We start from the raw sequence: 19,953 nt of genomic DNA, 5'->3' as shown, positions 1-19,953 counted from the left end.
GATGCGCCACTGACTTCCCGTATGACTAGGGGGGAGCTTCAGGCCACCCCTCTATTCCACCATTTTCCATTCCATTTTACAGAAGAAACTTGAATGTAGTCAGGCCTTCCAGAGAGGTAAGAGGGGAGAGCAAGCAGGCTGTGTGAGGAACGGTTTACGTTATTTTGACAACCTCGAAGGCAGCCAAGAGCCAGCGGGGAAACAGGCCAGGTGCAACGTGTTAATGTCCACGTCAAAGGTCTACTGTGCACACCGCCCTTGCCGTTGCCTTGGCAGTGGATGCCTCTTAATCCTAATGAGGGCTCAAGAAACCAGTCTGCAGTGCATGCAAATGAAGCTGTAATTAGAGAAGTTCCACTTGATCTGACCTTGGCCCACCTTTGGGGAAGGTCTGAGCAGGGGTTTGAAAGAGGTTTGCTTGGTGACCAGGAATGATGTCACGAAGGAAGTGGCAGCGAATTGCTTACAAGGTGAGCTGGAGCTGGCACCATGGAAAAAAAGACTGACTTCATTCCAGCCCTGAGCCTTGAGTAGAAACCACACTCATCCGGTAGCTAACATTTATTGAGCGTTTGCTATGGGCCAGTCGCTTTTAAGGGCTTTGTGCGTATTGCCCACTTAATCCTACAATAATCCTAGGAAGTGAGTATTATCAGTGAGCCCATTTTACGGTCCAAGCAACTGAGACTTAGCAAAGGTCATCTTCCTAGTATCCCAGCGAGGAGGCAGCAGGACTGGGAATCGAACCCAGGCCTTGTGACTGGGAAGCCTTAACCACGGATAGAGCCTTCCACGGATCTAGGAGGTACCGGCCCAGAAGGGAGGGAGAACACACGGTATGAAGCAGATTATTATTCAGCAGCTGGGCTCAGCCCAACTGTGGGGCTCTTGCAAGGGCCGGTCCAACCCCGGGAATCCCTGCTTCTTCTCGCCACCTCTGGAAAGTCTTCTCACGCTTCAGGGCGTCTATATCCAGTCCTCCAGGACTCAGGGCCGAACACTACATGGGATGCGACTCCGGCTGCGCCAGTCCAAAAAGACCAGCGTGCCCAGGGAGAGGAGCACCAGGCCAGCTAGCCCCAGGCGGACGAGGTTGCCCTGCGTGTAGTCCAAGGAGCCTGAGCCTGCAGGGCAGCGAGGAAGAGGGGTCTTCAGCTTCCGAACCCAGTTTCGGCCTGCCCTGCCCTCCTGGTCTCTAACCTCCAGGGTGAGACTGCAGACACAATTCCCAGTCTCAAAGTTGAGGTGGGTCAGTGCGAGCAGGGGTCCTGAACCCTTGGGTTTGGGGAGGAGGGGATAGGGCCTGAACCCCCAGGTTGGGGAGCAGGGAGGAGCCAGGGCCCTAGACCCCCAGGTGGGGAGCAGGGAGGGGCTGGAGGCCCAGACTCCCTGGTTGGGAAGCAGGGATGGGCTAGGGGCCTGGACCCTTGGGCTGGAGAGCAGGGAAGAACCCGGGGTCGGGCTCCCCAGGATGGGGAGCAGGGAGGAGCCAGGGGCCCGACCGCGGGGTCAGATGAGAAGGGGCTGGGGGCGCAGACCCCCAGGTGAGTAGCAGGAGGGGCTGGGGGCCCGGACTCCCAGGATGCGGGGAGCAGGGAGGGGCTGGGGGGCGGGACCCTTGGGTTGAAGAGCAGGGAGGAGCTGGGAGACCTGACCCCTGGGTTGGGGAGCAGGGAGGGGCTAGGGGCCCAGACCCCCTGGTCGGATGAGAAGGGGCTGAGGGCCCGGACCCCCAGGTGGTAGCAGGAGGGGCTGGGGGCCCGCGCCCCTAGGATGGGGAGTAGGGAGGGGCTAGGCGCCCGGACCCCCGGGTTGGGGAGCAGGGAGGAACCTGGGGCCCAGATCCCCAGGTCCGATGAGAAGGGGTTGGGGGCCCGGACCCCCAGGTGGTAACAGGAGGGGCTGGGGACCCGGACCCCCAGGATGGGGAGCAGGGAGGGGCTAGGGGCCTGAACCCCCGGGCCCGATGAGAAGGGGCTGGGGACCCGGACCCCCAGGATGGGGAACAGGGAGGGGCTAGGGGCCCGGACCCCCGGGTCCCATGAGAAGGGGCTGGGGGCCCGGACCCCCAGGTGGTAACAGGAGGGGCTGGGGACCCGGACCACCAGGATGGGGAGCAGGGAGGGGCTAGGGGCCTGAACCCCCGGGCCCGATGAGAAGGGGCTGGGGACCCGGACCCCCAGGATGGGGAACAGGGAGGGGCTAGGGGCCCGGACCCCCGGGTCCCATGAGAAGGGGCTGGGGGCCCGGACCCCCAGGTGGTAACAGGAGGGGCTGGGGACCCGGACCACCAGGATGGGGAGCAGGGAGGGGCTAGGGGCCTGAACCCCCGGGCCCGATGAGAAGGGGCTGGGGACCCGGACCCCCAGGATGGGGAACAGGGAGGGGCTAGGGGCCCGGACCCCCGGGTCCCATGAGAAGGGGCTGGGGGCCCGGACCCCCAGGTGGTAACAGGAGGGGCTGGGGACCCGGACCCCCAGGATGGGGAGCAGGGAGGGGCTAGGGGCCCGGACCCCCGGGTCCCATGAGAAGGGGCTGGGGGCCCGGACCCCCAGGATGGGGAACAGGGAGGGGCTAGGGGCCCGGACCCCCGGGTCCCATGAGAAGGGGCTGGGGGCCCGGACCCCCAGGTGGTAACAGGAGGGGCTGGGGACCCGGACCCCCAGGATGGGGAGCAGGGAGGGGCTAGGGGCCCGGACCCCCGGGTCCCATGAGAAGGGGCTGGGGGCCCGGACCCCCAGGATGGGGAACAGGGAGGGGCTAGGGGCCCGGACCCCCGGGTCCCATGAGAAGGGGCTGGGGGCCCGGACCCCCAGGTGGTAACAGGAGGGGCTGGGGACCCGGACCCCCAGGATGGGGAGCAGGGAGGGGCTAGGGGCCCGGACCCCCGGGTCCCATGAGAAGGGGCTGGGGGCCCGGACCCCCAGCATGGAAAGCACGGAGGGGCTGGGGGTCCGGGAGCAGGGGCTGGGGCCGCGCGCAGCCCTCACCGTCGGCGCTGATGACCAGCGGCTCGCTGCGCTGCGAGAGCACGTACGGGGAGGACGGCGTGTGGTAGTAGCAGCTGTAGGTGCCGGGCGCGCGGGCGCCGCGCAGCGGGAAGTCGGCCCAGGGCTGCGCCGAGCGGCGGTACTGCACCGGCGCCGCCTCGCCCACGCGGTACAGCGCGAACTTCATGCCCCCCAGGCGGCCCGCGCAGCGCAGGCTCACGTTGGCCCCGGGCGCCACCACCGGGCCGGGCAGCGCCACCAGCGACGGGCGCGGCAGCTCGTCTGCGAGGGGCACGGACGGGGGCGAGCGCTGGCGCGGCCCTGCGCCCCCCACCCCCCTTCCCCGGCTTTCGCCCCTCTTCGTCCTCCCCCCTCCTCCTGCCGCCTCGGCCTCCCTCCCTCCGGTCCCTCCTGGGCTCCCTCTTCTTCTCCCTGGTCCCTTCCCCCTTCCTCGTTTCCCCCTTCCCTCTCCGCCCTCGGCCTCTTCCTCCCTCCGTCCCTCCCTCTCCCCTCCCCCTCCCCTCCCCCTCCCCTCCTCATCCCCCCTCCCCCCTCCCCTCCCTCAGTCTGTCCGTCCCTCTCAATCTCTGCCAGTGTCTCCCTCAGTTTCTCTGCCTCCTCGTGGATCTCTGTGCCCTTTGCGTCCTTGTCCCTGTGTCCCCCCCTGTGTCTTTGTCCCCAAGTATGCCTTTCTCTGTGTTCTTCGCGTCTCCATCTCCATCTGCCTCGATGTCCCCTTTTCTCTCTCCGCTTGTTGCCTCACCAAAATTCTCTGTTTTTCTCTCCCCCCGTCCCGTGTGTTTTACTGTCCTGAATCTCAGAGGCAGTGTCTCCCCAGTATTTTCTCCTTGTGGTTCGGGGTTTCTCCCAAGGTTTCCTAACCTCAGCACTAGTGACATTTTGGATAAATCTGGAAAATTCTTTGTTTTACGGGAGGAGGGCGCGGGCTGCCCCGTGCTTTGCAGCATCTCTGGTCTCGCGCTACCCACTGGATGCCAGTAGCACACCTCTCCCCAGTCACGGCGACCAAAAATGTCTCCGGATATTGCCAAAGATCACCTGGGGGGCACAGTCCTCCCTGTTAAGAATCACCCCTGCTTCTCTGGTTCTCTTTCTCTCCCCATGTGGCTCTTTTCCTCTGTGTCATTGTACAAGCCTGTCTTTATGTCTCTTTCAGTTCTCTCTCCCTGTATGTCCGTCCCTCCTTTTCCCTCCCTCGTCCTGCCCCAGTGTCCCTTCTTCTTCCCCGCCCCAGGACCTCACCTGTCACAAGCAGTTCCAGCGTATCACTCGGGTGGGACCAGACACCCAGACCCCAGCCTAGCCTCCGGTAGCAGCAGTGGTAACTGCCCCCCTGGGCTGGGGTCACCTCCTCCAGGAAGAACTCTGCCAGCTCCATGGACACGCCCCGGTACAGCACAGGGATGATCCTTCCAGACTTGAAGAGTGCAAACCTCCAGGCAGGTTGAGGTGCCCGGCAACTCAAGGTCACGTTGACCCCAGGGGTTACAATTGCGGCAGGCTGAGCCCCTAGCCACGGCTTGGGGTATGAGGCTGGGGGGACTGAATAAACAGGGCTGCCTGGGTCCCTGGGCTTCCTGAGAGCCCGAGGAGATGGGGTGGGAAGAGAATCACCTGGGGCAATCACTACTTTCTCATCCTCGGTTTCCTGCTTGTAAAATAGGAGGCGCTGACTCCAATCAAGGATTGTCAACACTAGCTACAAGTCAGAGCATCAGGGCAACTCCTAAGCTTTACTCCATGGTCTGTTTGAATGTCTGTTCATTTCTCAGAGAAAGAGAGAGAGAGAGAGAGACAGAATCAGAAATAGGCTCTAGGCTCCAAGCTGTCAGCACAGAGCCTGATGCGGGGCTCGAACTCATGATCTGTGATGAGATCATGACCTGAGCTGAAGTCAGATGCTTCACTGACTGAACCACCCAGGCGCCCCCAGAGATCCTATTTCTTGCCCTGCACTATGCCAAGCTCTGAGCCAAGGGTTTTTAAATTAATTTTTAAAATACTCCAGGCTCTGAGCTGTCAGCAGAGAGCCTGATGCGGGCTTGAACTCATGAACCATGAGATCATGACCTGAGCCAAAGTCAGATGCTTAACCGACTGAGCCACCCAGGGGCCCCTTACTCCATGGTTTTTAAACATAATGTCAAGGGATTGGGTCCCAGAAATCTGCAATTTTAAATTGCTCTTGACTATTTTTAACATAGTCAACATATTTCAATAGTTGCCAGAACTCACTATCTATTTGGGTAGAAAAAAAAAAAAAAAAAGTTGTATCTGTACCTGAGACCATTCCCCCAAACCAGCTCCAGGTTAATTAAAGACCTGCATTGTTTTATTTTGTTTTGTTTTACTGTTAAAGTATGAGAATAAAATACAGGAAAATATATTTGTCCTGGGGGCAGAGACAGCTATCTTAAAACATAAAACAAAAAACTCAGGAGAGACAAGGTTAATTAATTTGATGACTTCAAATTTTTAAAGTTGTGTATGAGAATAGAAGAAATAAGCTAGAAGACAAGCAGCAGCCCTGACAGAAATGACTTATTCATTAATCACAGAGATTAAGAGTATGGAAAGAGGGGGATCTGGGTAGCTCCGGTGACTGAGTGTCTGACTTCAGCTCAGGTCACGATCTTGCAGTTGGTGAGTTCAAGTCCCACATCAAGCTCACTGCTATCAGTGCAGAGCCCGCTTCAGATCCTTTGTGTCTTTCTCTCTGTCCCTCTCCCGCTTGCATTCCCATTCTTTCTCTCTCTCAAAAATAAACATTTTTTAAAAAGGAGTAGAGAAAGAAATCCCAAACCCAGCCAAGTTGAAAATTGGACAAATTATATGAATAAGGCAGTACACAGAAGAGGAAGTCCAATTGATTAAAACACATGGCGGGGGGAGGGGAAGTTGCTTAATGTTAGTTAGTAGGAGTCATTACAAAAAATTAACAGTTAAGATTTTTGTGTGTGTGTGTGTGTGTATCAGCTTGTCAAAAATTTAAACAATGGTTTATATCCTGTTTGGGTGAAGACAGAGTGAAACGAATAGTTAGGTCCACTTAAGTGCACCTTTTGAGAAGGCAATTTGTCCATTTCTATCAAAATACACAGAGGAAATGACAAACAACCCAATAATTCCTGTTCTGCCCTACACAAATGTAGCTATATGAGCACAAAAAGCTCATACTGGAGCACTCGCTGAATTATTGATTGGGGTAGGGCCGGAGGAGGATACTGGAAATAACCTAAATATACATCAATAAGACCAATAAAATAGAATCCTACCATAAATCAGCAAATGTTAAATGGTATTTTTTTAAAAAGCAGAGTTAGGGGCGCCTGGGTGGCGCAGTCGGTTAAGCGTCCGACTTCAGCCAGGTCACGATCTTGCGCTCTGTGAGTTCGAGCCCCGCGTCGGGCTCTGGGCTGATGGCTCAGAGCCTGGAGCCTGTTTCCGATTCTGTGTCTCCCTCTCTCACTGCCCCTCCCCCGTTCATGTTCTGTCTCTCTCTGTCCCAAAAATAAATAAACGTTGAAAAAAAAAAATTAAAAAGCAGAGTTAGTTATAATAATATGGAAACATCTGCAACACAGATTGTAAAGTGAAAAATGTGAGAGGCAGAACATTGTCGGTCATGAAATATCAATTTTGCCTCAGCAAGAAAACAAAGAAGTATATAAATACATACATGTGTCTGAATGCATGGGGATTTTTTTAAATAAGGATTCAGAGCTTATTTAAGGAAGATGGGGAAGTGAAAGAGGGAGTTTCTAAGTCCTTTGGTAATAATTTTTAAATCATGAATATATGTTAGATTTATCATTAAAAAATAATAATTTAAAATACATTGATAGCTAAGGTATCAGTTGTTTTCCAGGTGATTCTTGTTTGAAGTTGTCATGTGGTGGGGGAGGTTTCAGAGAAAGAAGAGATCTCACCAATCAGAAAACTTGAAAAGAGGGGTGCCTAGGTGGCTCAGCCATCTGAACATCCAACTTCGGCTCAGGTCATGATCTCACGGTTTGTGGGTTTGAGCCCCGCATTGGGCTTCAAGCTGACAGTGTGGAGCTGCTTGGGATATTCTCTCTCTCTCTCTCTCTCTCTCTCTCTCTCTCTCTCTCCCCCTCTCTCTCTCCCTCTCTCTCCCTCTCTCTCCCTCTCCCTCTCTCCCTCTCTCGCTGTGCCCCTCTCCTGACTCGTGCTTTCTCTCTCTCTCTGAAAATAAATAAGTAAAAAAAGGTAAGAAAGAAAGAAAGAAAAAGGAAAAGAAACGGAATGAAAAAGAAAAGAAAAGACAAAACCTGTAAAGAAACCCAAGGCTATCTCAGGGTGGAGAATCTTACTCTCGTGGATGTAGGGTTCCAAATGGGGCAATACTCGGCATTGCCAGAGATCCTATTTCTTTTTTTTTTTTTTTTTTTAATCTTTACGTATTTTTGAGAGAGAGAGAGAGAGAGAGAGAGAGAGAGAGAGACTGAGCATGAGCAGGGGAGGGTCAGAGAGAGAGGGAGACACAGAATCTGAAACGGGCTCCAGGCTCTGAGCTGTCAGCACAGAGCCCGATGCGGGGCTCGAACTCACGAACCGTGAGATCATGACCTGAGCCGAAGTCAGATGCTTCACCGACTGAGCCACCCAGGCGCCCCCAGAGATCCTATTTCTTGCCCTGCATTATGCCAAGCTCTGAGCCAAGGGTTTTTAAATTAATTTTTAAAATACTCGCTCCAGGCTCTGAGCTGTCAGCAGAGAGCCTGATGCATGGCTTGAACTCATGAACCATGAGATCATGACCTGAGCCAAAGTCAGATGCTTAACCGACTGAGCCACCCAGGGGCCCCTTATTTTATTTTTAAAGTAATCTTTACACCCAACAAGGAGCTCAAACTCATGACCCCGACATCAAGAGCCCCATGCTCTTCCCGCTGAGCCAGACAGGCGACCCGTACATGTGGGTGATTTTATTACATCCACAGGAAAGCCCATTTCACAGAGAAGGAAACAGCAAGCGGTAATTTGTTCAAAGTTGTCAATGAATAATATGGTGAAGCTTACATCTCTTTAGCTGACTCACCTATCCTGGTCACTAAAGGGAGTGAGGTTAGAAGGAAAGAAAGGAAGGAGAGGGGAGACAAGATGAAAGAAGGGAAGGGAGGGAGGGAGGAAAATACAGAAATCTGGGGTGAAGCTGGGCACCAAGAGAAAATCTGAGTAGTTGGAAACGGGCTGTCAGCAGCATACAGGTGAACAGATGGAGGGTATTACTCACCAGTTGGCGTGATGTCTGCATCACACAGAGGCCCTGCGGAAGGTGGAGGGGCTGAGTCTTTTCAAAGCCCTAGGCTGCTGCCATCCCTATCTCATTGTGAACCCAGGAACCTAAGTTCCCAGGCCCTCCTTCCTCTGGGAAACAGGATCTTACCTCTCTCGGTAGCCATAACTGTGGACTTCAGTCCTCACCTACTTCAGAAGCCCGAAGTCTGGCCCCAGCCCCCTCTTGCCTCTACACCCAGTGTTCAGGCCCTTGGACTCCCTTCCCCTTTTCCAGGAGACAGTAATCTGAGCCCACAGGGTCTCCTCCCTGGGGGTCAGGAGTCTGGGCCCCCAGCTCTCTTCTCCCCAGAGACCCAAGTGGTCTGGCTTCATCCCCTCCCACGTCAGAATCTAGGATTCTACACTTGCTATCCCCAGGAGTTCAGGTACCCTAGCATCCTCCTGCCTCCACACCCAGCGAATCCTGTCCCCACTCTCCTCTTCCCTTCCAGGAACAGGAATTCAGGGTCCATGTGTCCTCCTGCTTTAGGACCCAAGGATCTGCGCCCCCTGCCCTGTCCCCTTATTCTGGCCTAGAATTCGGGACCCTCAGCTAGTGCTGCCTGACTATCCTGCACCTGCCCTCAGGGAGACTCAGTAGCCCTCTTCCTTGCCCCACACCTGCTCCACACAGCCTATCTCCCTGCACCCCAGCCAGCCTGGGACCCAGGGAGAAGGGGGGAGCAGCTCACAGAGGGCCAGCAGCAGCAGGATCAGCACCAGGATCATGGTGGGCAGATCTCGGCTGGAGCAGAAGTAGGAGCCAGGGCTCAGCCGTGCCCTCTAACGTCTCAGGAAATGCAATATCAGAAAGTCAGAGCTCTGTTTAAGGAAGAGAGGAGGGAAGTGGGGGCCTCTGGGTGACAGAGTCACAGCCCCATGGTGCTGTGGAAAAAGCTGGGAGAATGGGCAGTTCGCTAATTAAAAAAAAAAAAAAAAAAAAAAAAAAGACAACTAGCACTTATTATGTGCCAGACCCTGTGCTGCACTATTCTGGGGGCACAGAGAGGAGTCAGACCCTATTACTGCCCTAGAGCAGCTCCCAGGCTGATGTAAAGAGAGAGGCCGACCATGTGAGTGAAAAGAAAAGAAAAGAAAAGAAAGAATGAAAGAAAGAAAGAAAGAAAGAAAGAAAGAAAGAAAGAAAGAAAGAAAGAAAGAAAGAAAGAAAGAAAGAAAGAAAGAAAGAAAAGAAAGAAAGAAAGAAAGAAAGAAAGAGGAAGGAAAGAAAAGAGAAAAGAAAAGAAAAGAAAAAGGTGAGCGACTATGGAGGACACATATGGCGCTGAGAGAATCCACAGAAGGCCCTTAACCCTTCTGGGATGAGAGTTAAAGCTTCCAGGACGAACTGATGTTGAGCTGCGACCTCAAATGATAGTTCAGTCATTTGTCCTCTCCCAGCCTCCGCTTCTCCATCTATAAAATGGGCTTTCCTGAGCAAACTCTACACTGAGGACTATTGCATTCCGCCTTAGATGGGTCGCAGCTGGAGGACTGGGAGTACAGCTCCGGAGTGACTCCTAGGCGAAAGAGACAGGTTTGCACTTACATCTGCAGCGCCGCCCCCTTTCTTGCCACCGCTTAGGACAGCTGTTCTGCGGCAGTGCGCACGCGCGGGCTCAGACTGCGGTGACGCGCGCGGGGACCACAAGTTCCGGAATACTCCGCGTCCTCGCCGCGGCCCAGGACAGCTGCTCTTTGCCAATGCGCACGCGCAGATTCAGCGGAGCCTCCGGCGCAGGGACCACAACTCCCAGAGTGCTCCGCGCTCTTGCCGCCGCCGCCGACGCGACCAAGATGGCCGGGAGTAAGTGCTGGCGCCGCAGGCGCGCGGGGCCGGGTGGTTCCGGGAGCCCCGAGCAGTGTCGGGGGTAGGGCAGGGCCGAGTCCCGGTAGAGGCGGAGGGGTCGGGGTTAGCGGGGGACGCGGAGATCACGAGAGGGCTCCTTCCGGGTGGGGGTGGCGCGAGAGGGTTAGAGGTCATCAGGGGCATCCCCTGAAGGGGTGACCCTCCTCGCCCCCGCTCCAGGACTCGCCGCCTTCCTCAAGGAGGTCTGGGCCAAGGAGCCGGTGCTGGTCGCGTCCTTCACCATCGCGGGCCTCGGTGCGTGAGCGTGCATCGCCCCCACCTGGCGTCCCAGCTTTACCCCCATTCCCCGCCCTCGCCAAAGGTCCCATCGCTCCCCACCTGCGTCCATCCTGGAGCTCCGAGGCCCCGTCGCCGCCCTCAACGTTCTGTTGCTCCGCTCGTGTGTCAGCGCCCCCACGCCGACCCCTTGCCTACCCCCCTCGCCAATATTATGACCCCTTCCCACCCGTACACACCTACCCAAGAGGTCCGTGATCCCTCTAAGGGACAGGTTCTCAGCCCTGGGTGTCCATTGAAAGCACCGGAGCGGTAAAAATGTCCGAATCCTACCCACTTTCCACACTCGCTATCAACCAGATTCAGTGTGGAGTTGAGTGGGGCGGAGGTGGAGCAGGGGAATCTGTATCCTTTGCAAATCCCTCAGTGCTGCCTTGATTGATAACCTCTGTTCTAGAGCAAGGCTACTCATACTTCAACGTGCACTGGGGGTCACTCGCAGGCTGTCATTGCATAGGTCTGGGATGCAGCGTTTATATCAGGGTCCCAGGCCTTGTCAGCACGGCTTACCTGTGGGCCACACACTGGGTAAGGTTCTAGAGCCCCTGTCCCATACGGCCGCCACCGGCCACACTAGCCACTGAGCACCTGAGAAGAAGCACTTTTATGCTCGTGGAAAGTACACACCAGATTGCAAGGAACAGGACGAGTATAGAAAATATCTCAAGCTTTTTGCATGTTGACTATATGCTGAGTTGTTTGGGATGTACCAGGTTAAAAAAAAATTTTAATTCATTTGTATCCTTTATTTTTAATGTGAGTGTTAGAAGGTGGGAAATTAAAGATGTGGCTCTTACATTTGTTTTGGACAGTGCTGGCCTAGAACATTGTTTTATACTCCCTCTGGGACTCCTGGCTCCTACCCTAGGTGAACTGTAATTTCTCAGAGACTAATCCTTTCTCAATGACAACCCCCCTTTCCCTGATTTTGTTACAGTTCATGATTTCTTTGGAAAACTCCCAAAATGCTCCCCTCCTCTACCACCCCTGCTGCTTCATGACCACCTCTATGGTCCTGCACTCATTCGGTGGTGACCACCCCTATTTCTTCCCTCCACCCCCTCTCCTGATGATAAATGGGGATCCCAGAGTGCCAAGGGGCCTCCTGGAGGGGCCAGGACCTCCCTGCTCCCCTCCTCCCATGCATTTGACTCCTACTTTGCCAAGATTCAGCTTCTGCCCCTGACCACCCCCAACCCCCCCGCCCCAGAGCCACTGTCCCCTGGGCCTCACTCCTGTCTCTCCACAGCTGTAATTCTGCCCACCATCAGCCCCTTCAGCAAATATGCCACCATGATCAACCAGGCCACGCCCTACAACTATCCAGGTGAGCTGGAAGGAGGGCTGCCCAGAAGGGGTGGGGGTGGGGGTAGACTTCCCTGTGCTGGGGGAGGAGTAAGAATGGGTGGGTCTTTCCTCAGCAGGGACAGATTCTGCAGTGCAGGCTGGACTTTTTTTCTTTTGAGATCCAAACCACGTGCCGTAAAACTTACTTCCTGTCGGTGTTTACACTTCTGAGTTTCTGTCATTGCAGATTTGTATTCCTCTCTGGGTTTCCTTCTCTGTTGCTTTCTGGATTTTTGTCATTCTGGGTCTCTGCCCTCTCTGCTCTCCGATCCCTCTGTGTCTCTATACGCCTGCTTCTCTGTGTCCCCTCTCTCCCTTGGGGTCCCGTTTCCCTCTCTGGGTATAAACTGCCAGTCTAGCCTTTCTCTATGGGCCTCCCGAGATCTGCTGGTCTCAGTGGGCCACCTTCCTGCCCCACAGTGCCCCTCCGAGATGATGGGAACATGCCTGACGTGCCCAGCCACCCCCAGGACCCTGAGGGTCCAAGCTTGGAGTGGCTGAAGAAACTCTGAGCACCTCCGGTGACACGGAGGAGGCCCCCTCCCCTGTGGCCAATAAAATGTGAAAAGTGACCCCAGAATCTGAGCTTGTGTGTGATCAGAGGTGGAAACAGTAGACGGTGGCCAAGGCAAGTCTGTGGGTCAGTTTACTGGAGGCAGGGGGGTCAGTCAAAGGCGGGGCTGGCTAGAGTGGGGTAGGGCAGCAGTTTGTCTGGCCCCCGAGAAACCCAGCTGGAGTCCAGGGCCTCATCTGCTTCGAAGCCGAAGTCTTCCTCCACCTTAATCTGGGGGAGAGAGGGGCAGGCATGAGCAGCCCTGGGACCTAGAGAAAGGCTGCTGGCCTCACCATTCTGCCTCCTCAGACAACCTCAGGCACCTCGGGGAGAACCCCAACAGCCCTGCCTTCCCTTCCACCCCTGTTCTCTGATCCTCCTCCTCCTCTGTCCCCACCTGCTCCGGTCCTCCGACCTGCCCCCTACCCAGCCTCCTCCAGGTCTCTCCCAACCTTCTCCCTCCTCCTTCCTGCCCCCCTCCTCCCCCTCCCTTCTCCAGGTCTCTCTCCTTCCTTTTCCACCCAAGTCCCCACCTGGCTTTTTCCAGCTTTCTCCTTCCCTGCCCATCCCAGCCCCTGCAGCCCAACCTGCTTCCTCCAGCCGCCCCAGCCCTGAGCCTGCATGGGCTGCAGGGCCCGGCTCCCACAGCACTGTCACAAAGCAGGAGCCCTGGTCCCACCTGCACTGGGGCCAGTTCTGGAGTCAGCACAGCTCCGGCTCGGCGTCCATCCCGGGGCCCTCGCCGCCTCTTGCGCCCGCTGGGCCCCTCACCAGGGGTCGGGCTGCTGGGTTCCGGGGGTGCGGGTGTCCTTCGGGGCGGGGACAGCCCCTCCTTCTCTGGGGGCTCGTTCTCCGCGTTGCCAGGGGTGGGAGCATCTGTGCCCTGGCTGCCCTCGTCCTGGTGGGGGGAAGGGGCAGCAGATGAAGGCTGCATCCCATCGCCCAGCCCGCCCGGCCCGCCAGGAGGCCGCGCTCACCTCCAGCACGATGGTGAGCTGGCTGGCGCGGTAGTCATCGCCGTAGGCATCCAGCACTCTCATGAGGAACCTGCTCCGGAGAGAGGCCCCCAGGGGCACAGCGTCAGCGTCCGGTGGGTCGGGAAAGGGGTTCGGAGCTCCCAAATCTGAGACCTGAGTGCCTGATACCTGCCCAGCCAGTGGGACCCTGGGCCGCACTGGGTGACCTCTCTTCACCTGTTAACTGTCGACAGGATGCAACAACCCTGTGTGGGCGGGTGGCCGTGAGGGTGACCCTGCAGCTAGACAGTGGCATCTCCTAGTGCTCAGTGTGCGGGCTCAGGGGACATTCCGGCGTCGGCTGAGTTCTTTACCAGGAACCAAAGGGCTAGAGAAAGGTGCAGGGCACTCCTGCTGATGCCGCCTTCTCCGCTTCCGTCTCGGCTTCCGGGGCTTTGGGGTTCTTCTGTTTGTTTAAGCTCTGAATGCTACCTGTGGGCCGGCGCCCGGAGAAGTGTTTATCATGCAGTCTCATGGTGTGTCCACACCAGCTCTGCACCCGTGTTCTCAGTGCTAGGGACACATTGGGGAACCAAACGAAACCCCTGTGCACACTGAGCTCAGTTTTGCAGGGGGACCATCAGCCAATCAACAGAGCAGAGTAAGCTGTGGGGCTCCTGGGCGGCTCAGGCCGCTAAGCGTCCGACTCTGATTTCGGCTCCGGTCATGATCTCAGAGTCATGGGATCAAGCCTTGCGTCAGGCTCCGTGCTGACAGTGTAGAGAGCCTTCCTGGGATTCTCACTCTTCCTCTCCTCTCCCCCTGCCCCCTCCACCCCCCCCCCCCCCCCGCCAGCGCACACGTGCTCGCTCTAAAATAAGAAAAAAAAAGAGTAAGCTGGAAAAGTAGGGAGGAGAATACCAGGATACTTGGAAGAGGGCTTGAACCTCAAATGGACGGTGGGGGCCGCCTCATGGAGGCGAGGGAATGGCAGGAAAGCCTTTCTGGCTGAACTCACGGCGAGTACAGCAGCCCTGAGGCGGGAGCAGGGGGTGTGCTGGGGACTCAGCTGGGAGCCTCTGCAGGGTTTTGAGCAGGGAAGTGACTTGGTCCGTCTTACTTTTTATCTTTTTTTAACTTCTAAAAAAAGTGTTTTTTAAGAATTATGCTAAGACATTCATAACACACAGTTTGCCAGCGGAACCGTTTTTAAGCGTGCAGCGTCGCGGCATTAAGTACATTCACACTGCTGTGCCACCGTCCCACCATCCGACTCCGGGGCTCTCTTCCTCTTCCCAGAAAGAAACCCTGCCCCATTAAACCACCACCATTCTCCTTTCTGCCCCTGTGACCTTGACTGAATGCCTCGTATACGTGGTATCTTGTCCTTCTGGGACAGGCTTGCTTCCCTAAGCACAATGTCCTCGTGCACGGTGTAGCCTGTGGTGGGATTTCCTTCCTTTTTAAGACTGAATCATACTCTCACGTGCAGACGTTTTGTTCCTCCGCTCACCCATACCCGGATGCTTGGGGCCTTCCACATTTAGGCTCTTGTCGATACTGTCAGGATCCTGGGCGTGCACACCTCTGCTAGTGACCTGCTTCCGATGCTTCTGGGGACATGTCTAGAAACGGAATTGCTAGATCTCATGGTAATTCTGTTCTTAAATTTGGGGGAACTGCCTTACCGTTTTTACATAGTGGCACTTTTTTTTTTTTTTTTTTTAGAGAGCGAGTGCACACAGGGGAGGGGCAGAGAGAGAGGAGGAGAGAGAATCCCAAGCAGGCTCTGCACTGTCAGCACAGAGCCTGATGCAGGGGGGTTGATCCCCTGACCCTGGGATCATGACCTGAGCCAAGAGCAAGTTCCCACGCTGCTGGGCCAGGGGCCACACTGTGAGAACCACAGGGCTGAGCTCCAGATAGATGGTTCAGACGGTGAACCGTCCTGACTGATGTGTATTGTTGAGGGGAGTTTACCAGCTACAGATACCTTCCCAACCTTGTGATGTTTCAGCCACGCAGGCCACTGCTGGCTTTGTAAGCTCTCTTGGTTCTACTGTAAAGAGGATGTTGGCTACTGGTGCAGATAGGAAAAGTGGTTCACCCAGGGTGTTGGGACAGGGGACCTGGGAGAAGTTAAGAGGCCAGGGAGAGGGTGGCAGGAATTGGACAAGGAGCCATGTCCCTGGGCCCAGGGTGCTGGCATCCTGGGTCTGTTCTGAGGTTGCAGCAGATGAGGGGGGGACAGAAAGCAGCAGCTGGGAAGGTTCATTCTCCGATGTGAGCAGACAAGGGGCTGGGGGTGGGGGGTGAGATCAGGGTTAGTTCTGGATGCCTGTGAGGTGACCAGAAGTCACTGTCCAGTGGGTGGACACTGTCCAGAGCTGCCGACAGGATCGAGGGTTGGCAGCGCTTAGGTGGCCTTGCCACGGTGTTACAAGTGTTCCGGAAGTGCACCCAGAAACTTCCCGCACCTGCACCATCCACTGTAGTCACCACTGCCCACCTGCCGCTGTTGGGGAGCACCTGGCATGTGGTGATATTGACACAGGAACGGACTTTTTGATGTTGCGAATTTTCTATTTCATTTCAACGAACTAAGTGTGTCCTGACAGATGTTAAATTTCGACTTTAATGAAGTTTCAGGTGAAGTCGCCACCTGTGGGTATTCAACTGAGACAGGAAGCAGGCTCAGAGTCCCCCAGCAACACGGCCCGAAGCCAAGGCCGAGGCTTCGCGCCACGCCCCTTCGTTCTCGCCCCGCCTCTCCTCGCCCCCCGCCCCACCTCTCCCCGCCAGGCCGACTCCACTCCCGGCCGTGGCAAGCGGCAATCGCTGGGGGCAGGCGCAGCCCGAGAGGTGGCGGAAGCAGCAGCGGGGAGCGGAGGCCGGAGGCCCGGCCTGACATGCAAGGGGTTACCTCCGCTCCTGCTGAAGCCTCCGGGTTATCCTCTGCACCTGGTGGAGCCTGTTCAGGACCCGCTCGTTCACCTGCAAGGAGGCAGCAGAGCGCACGGGTCACCGACTCCCGTCGCTTACTCCACACGTGCCGTGCCGTGCGGTGACCCCGGGAGCGGCCACACAGCCTCTCCTGCCCCTCTCCCTCCATCCCCTCCACTCCCGTGGGCCTCCTTCTGTCCTGGGAGCTTCCCCACACGCCTGCACCGCTCCCTCAAGTCTGAGCTCACACATTCCCAGTCAGGGAGTCCACCCAGACCTCCCACTACACTGCACCACCCTCTCCCTGCCCCCCAGAACCTGGGCGCCCAGCCCCTCCTCCGCTCGTTTCCTTCCCACACTCCTCACTGCCTTCTCGCCCACCCACTTTTCTTCTTGCTCACCGTCCGTCTCCCCCACCGGGACATAAGCTCCGAAGGACAGGGACTTGTGCCTGTGTCCCCGTGCCTTGAGCAGAGCCTGGCAGAGGCGGTGCTCCACGCATACTTGCTAATAAATGCGTGACTTTCTGTCATGTCAAGTGTCGCGCAACACCAAACAGGCCAACTTGCTGGAGATTAGGCAGGAGCTGGCTACCTCGGTGCCATCAGAGAGACACAAATGAGCAGGTTCCGCCCCTGGGTCAGAAGACGTGGGCTCCGACCCCAGCCTGCCACTTTGCTGGGTGACCTTGGGCCAGTTCCTTAGAACCTCCCTGAGCCTCAGGTGTTTGCATTTGTAAAAACAGGAATAACACCACCACCTATTCCTAATGGGGAGTGGGGCGGGGGAGGTGGGGCTAAGAGCAGAAGCTCAAATGCCAGCTCCATTTGAGCAGATGATTGAGTCCCTGTGGACCCCAGCATGACGTGTTAAACAGGGCTGGGGTCCCCACTGCCAGCTGGGGCAGTGCAGGGGTGGGTGGGGCGTGGAGTGGGTGGAGACAGCGGGGAGCCCGGAGATGCCCTGTGCGGAAAGCCTTGGGCGAGCCTGGCACAGGGTGGGTGCTCCCCTATGACAGCGGTCGCTCTGATGGCACTACCCGGGTACCGAAAAGCCCTGTGAACGCAGGATTCCTGGGATGAAATGTTGTCACTGCTGTTGTGGAATCCCCGAGAGGAGTCCCCAGGGGGAAGAGTAAGAAAGCAGGGGTGGAGGAGGGAGGAAGGTCGGGGTGAGCTGAAGGATGGCGTGGAGGCAACCGCGGTCTAGTTCGAGATGTATGCTGTCTGGTTCATGTACGTTACACCCAATCTGTCCACAAACCATCTAATGCACGCCTGCGCGCACACACATACGTAAAACCAAATGGCTCTTTGCGTCCTGTGCACATCCTAGCTGCCGTTGGGCGTACACAGCTTCGGCTTTAGTGCAGCTTCAGGGGGGATGTTTTAGTACACGGGGCTGACTGCTCCCTCCCACTTGTCCTGTGGTCCTCCAACACCTCCTGTCAGAGCACACATCCAGCCAGCGCTGAGTGAACCGAGGTCCTGCTCCAGGCAGCCTGACGCACTCCTCATCCTAAGATGGCTTGAACGCCCACCTGGGGTCTCCATCTGCCGCCTCCTGACCCCCCCCCCCCCCCCCCCCGCTCCAGCTCAGACCTCGTCCCATCCTGCCCGGGCCACTACACCAGCCGCCCCTCTTCCAGCGCTCCCCATCACCACTGTGAGGGGTCGGATGGTGTGGGTGGAGTCCTTACTCTCCCAGTACAGCAGAACATGACCTTCTTGGCACATAGGGTCTTCACAGAGGTGTTGGAGTCAAAGGTCACTAAGTGGGCCCTAATCCAACATGACCGTGTCCTTCCAAATGGAGGAAGCTGGGGCACAGAGAGGCATGCACAGGGAGAACACCACATGAAGGCAGAGACCCACCGGTGAGGGAACATCATGACTGCCAGCAAGCAAGCCCGCCGCCGCCCTGACCTTGCCCTTCCAGCCTCCATAACTACGGGAGGGTGCATTGCCGTTACTTAGTACCTGGTGACAGGAGGCCTGTGACACTAACACAACCCAGCTCAGTCTTTCAAACACCCAGATCTGACCCTGTTCCTCCCTCCGTTTGAAAACTTTCAGGAGCTCCTCCTCCCTTCAAAACAAAACCAAACCCAAACTTCGTGCCCTGGTGTTCCTGGCCTTTCTAGATCTGGTCCCTGCCAAAGGTGCGTTCCTCATTCTCACCAAGGAAGCTGATGCTGTGATGCTGCGTATAGAACCTGTGTCTGGGGCAGGAGCCATGGGGATGGACAGGAGAAGGATCCAAGTGGGATTGAAGAGGCAGGGTGGACAGGACGTGAGAGCCTGACGTGAGGGGTAAGGGGGACTTGCAAAGCCTGATCAGCGGGAGCACCAGAGGCACGTAGGAAACATCAGTGAGCTGATCTGGGTGGTCAGGGTCGCCAGTGAGCACACCACTCTCCAGGTGCTTTCCATGTGCCCGACAGGTAACAGGCGCAGAGCAAACGAACCATGGATGAATAAATGAATGAAAGGTTCATTCAGCCAGGTAAGGAAAGCTGGCACATGGGCAGAGACGGGGAAGGGGTGGTGATTTAGGCCAAGGGGCCCCCAAGCCGGGGAATCCGCACTCACCTACCTGCTCGATCTCCCGGCAGCGCCGACCTAGCGCCTGGTACTTCCTTCGATTTAGTTCTCGCTGGCGCCGCCGCTGTCCCCGGGCGGCCTCTTCCTCTTCATCTCGCTCCCGGAGCCCAGAGCCGCCCAGACCCCCAGACACGAACTCCACTTCTGTCTCCAGCTCGCTCTCCAAGATGTGACCACCGAACAGCGGAGGCAGCGCCAACTCTGAGCCTGGCGGCGCTGAGAACTCCTCAAAGCCCACGGCTGCCATGGTCCTGCAAGGTCAGGGGGCTCAGGGACCCTGAACTCCCGGCCCCCAGCCCCCTCCGTATCCTTCAGATCCTAGAGTCCCACAGGAGTCCGAGCCCCATCCCTTCGTCCCAGGATCCAGACCTCCAGACTCTTGCTCCCCGAGGATCCGAAGGAGTTCAAGCCCCCAGCCCTTCGTCCCAGGATCCAGGAGCTCAGGCTCCCGACCCCTGGTCCTAGGATCCAAAACTCCAGACCGTAGCTTTCTCCCCGCGGATGGCCCAGCACAGACCCTGGTCCCTTAAGAGCGCTAAGCGAAAGCAGTTGCATGAACTACAATACCCATCCACCCTCAGCTAAAAGCGCAGACGGCTGCACGTGCTGCAACCGCAATGTCTCTTGGGAGTCGTAGTTTTATGCAAAGCCACTCACCCCTCTCTCTGTTCCAGTTCCATGTCTGTCTCCCTCTCCGGACGCCGCGGGTCTCAGAACTTCCAACCTCGCAAACCTCCAGGTTAAGTCTTTCGCAAAACTACTTGTCCCATCAGGCTTTACGGCCACGGCATCCGGGACTTAGCCGCTAGGCCTTCTGGGGGTTGTAGTTTCCTATTTCCGGCTTCACTCCCCACCCCCTCCACCTCCACCCCGAGTCCCGGCTTAAAGGCCTTGCTTTCTCGTCGCACTCCTCTCCTAGTCGTCCGAGTTACCCCCGTCTTTATTCTTGTCTCGGCACCTTCTCGCCCGGCTACGGCGATTCTCCGCTTAGCAGCCTCAGTCCTCGGCAGGCCGTAAACCGGACAGATCCGTCTCCTCTCGGACTCACCGCTTCTCCACCTAGCGGCAGGAGCTAATAAAGTTGTTGTTCCAA

At 56.7% G+C, this 19,953-nt stretch overlaps 3 protein-coding genes across 9 annotated transcripts; 1 reads left to right on the top strand and 2 right to left on the bottom strand.

Annotated features, from left to right (window-relative positions):
- Positions 1 to 546: 546 nt before the first annotated feature.
- OSCAR (osteoclast associated Ig-like receptor) lies at positions 547 to 9,406 on the bottom strand. Of its 5 annotated transcripts, none has more exons than XM_045441597.1 (5): positions 9,005 to 9,406; positions 8,269 to 8,301; positions 4,254 to 4,659; positions 2,991 to 3,272; positions 547 to 1,124 (listed from the first exon to the last, which is right to left on the bottom strand). In XM_045441597.1, exons 2-5 carry the CDS (start codon positions 8,287 to 8,289, stop codon positions 988 to 990), a joined length of 846 nt encoding a protein of 281 aa, XP_045297553.1. In that variant the 5' UTR covers positions 8,290 to 8,301; positions 9,005 to 9,406; the 3' UTR covers positions 547 to 987. The 5 variants fall into 5 exon arrangements, with proteins under 5 accessions (XP_045297553.1, XP_045297557.1, XP_045297555.1 ...); XM_045441601.1 differs by having other exon boundaries at positions 4,254 to 4,553; positions 9,005 to 9,401; XM_045441599.1 differs by lacking the exon at positions 9,005 to 9,406 and adding an exon at positions 8,891 to 8,998.
- A 595-nt stretch (positions 9,407 to 10,001) lies between these two features.
- NDUFA3 (NADH:ubiquinone oxidoreductase subunit A3) lies at positions 10,002 to 12,374 on the top strand. 2 transcript variants are annotated; one of them, XM_045441608.1, is made up of 4 exons: positions 10,002 to 10,119; positions 10,342 to 10,416; positions 11,708 to 11,785; positions 12,226 to 12,374. In XM_045441608.1, exons 1-4 carry the CDS (start codon positions 10,017 to 10,019, stop codon positions 12,315 to 12,317), a joined length of 348 nt encoding a protein of 115 aa, XP_045297564.1. In that variant the 5' UTR covers positions 10,002 to 10,016; the 3' UTR covers positions 12,318 to 12,374. The 2 variants fall into 2 exon arrangements, with proteins under 2 accessions (XP_045297564.1, XP_045297562.1); XM_045441606.1 differs by having other exon boundaries at positions 10,315 to 10,416.
- A 53-nt stretch (positions 12,375 to 12,427) lies between these two features.
- TFPT (TCF3 fusion partner) lies at positions 12,428 to 19,938 on the bottom strand. Of its 2 annotated transcripts, none has more exons than XM_045441603.1 (6): positions 19,518 to 19,938; positions 18,853 to 19,111; positions 16,238 to 16,308; positions 13,336 to 13,405; positions 13,038 to 13,256; positions 12,428 to 12,589 (listed from the first exon to the last, which is right to left on the bottom strand). In XM_045441603.1, the coding sequence occupies exons 1-6, from the start codon at positions 19,538 to 19,540 to the stop codon at positions 12,470 to 12,472; spliced, it is 762 nt and encodes a 253-aa protein (XP_045297559.1). In that variant the 5' UTR covers positions 19,541 to 19,938; the 3' UTR covers positions 12,428 to 12,469. The 2 variants fall into 2 exon arrangements, with proteins under 2 accessions (XP_045297559.1, XP_045297560.1); XM_045441604.1 differs by lacking the exon at positions 19,518 to 19,938 and adding an exon at positions 19,230 to 19,425.
- Between the last annotated feature and the right edge of the window lie 15 nt (positions 19,939 to 19,953).

Source organism: Leopardus geoffroyi, chromosome E2 (assembly GCF_018350155.1).
Source record: "Leopardus geoffroyi isolate Oge1 chromosome E2, O.geoffroyi_Oge1_pat1.0, whole genome shotgun sequence".
Taxonomy (NCBI): Eukaryota; Metazoa; Chordata; class Mammalia; order Carnivora; family Felidae; genus Leopardus; species Leopardus geoffroyi.
This window is presented reverse-complemented; position numbering and strand designations above follow the sequence as displayed.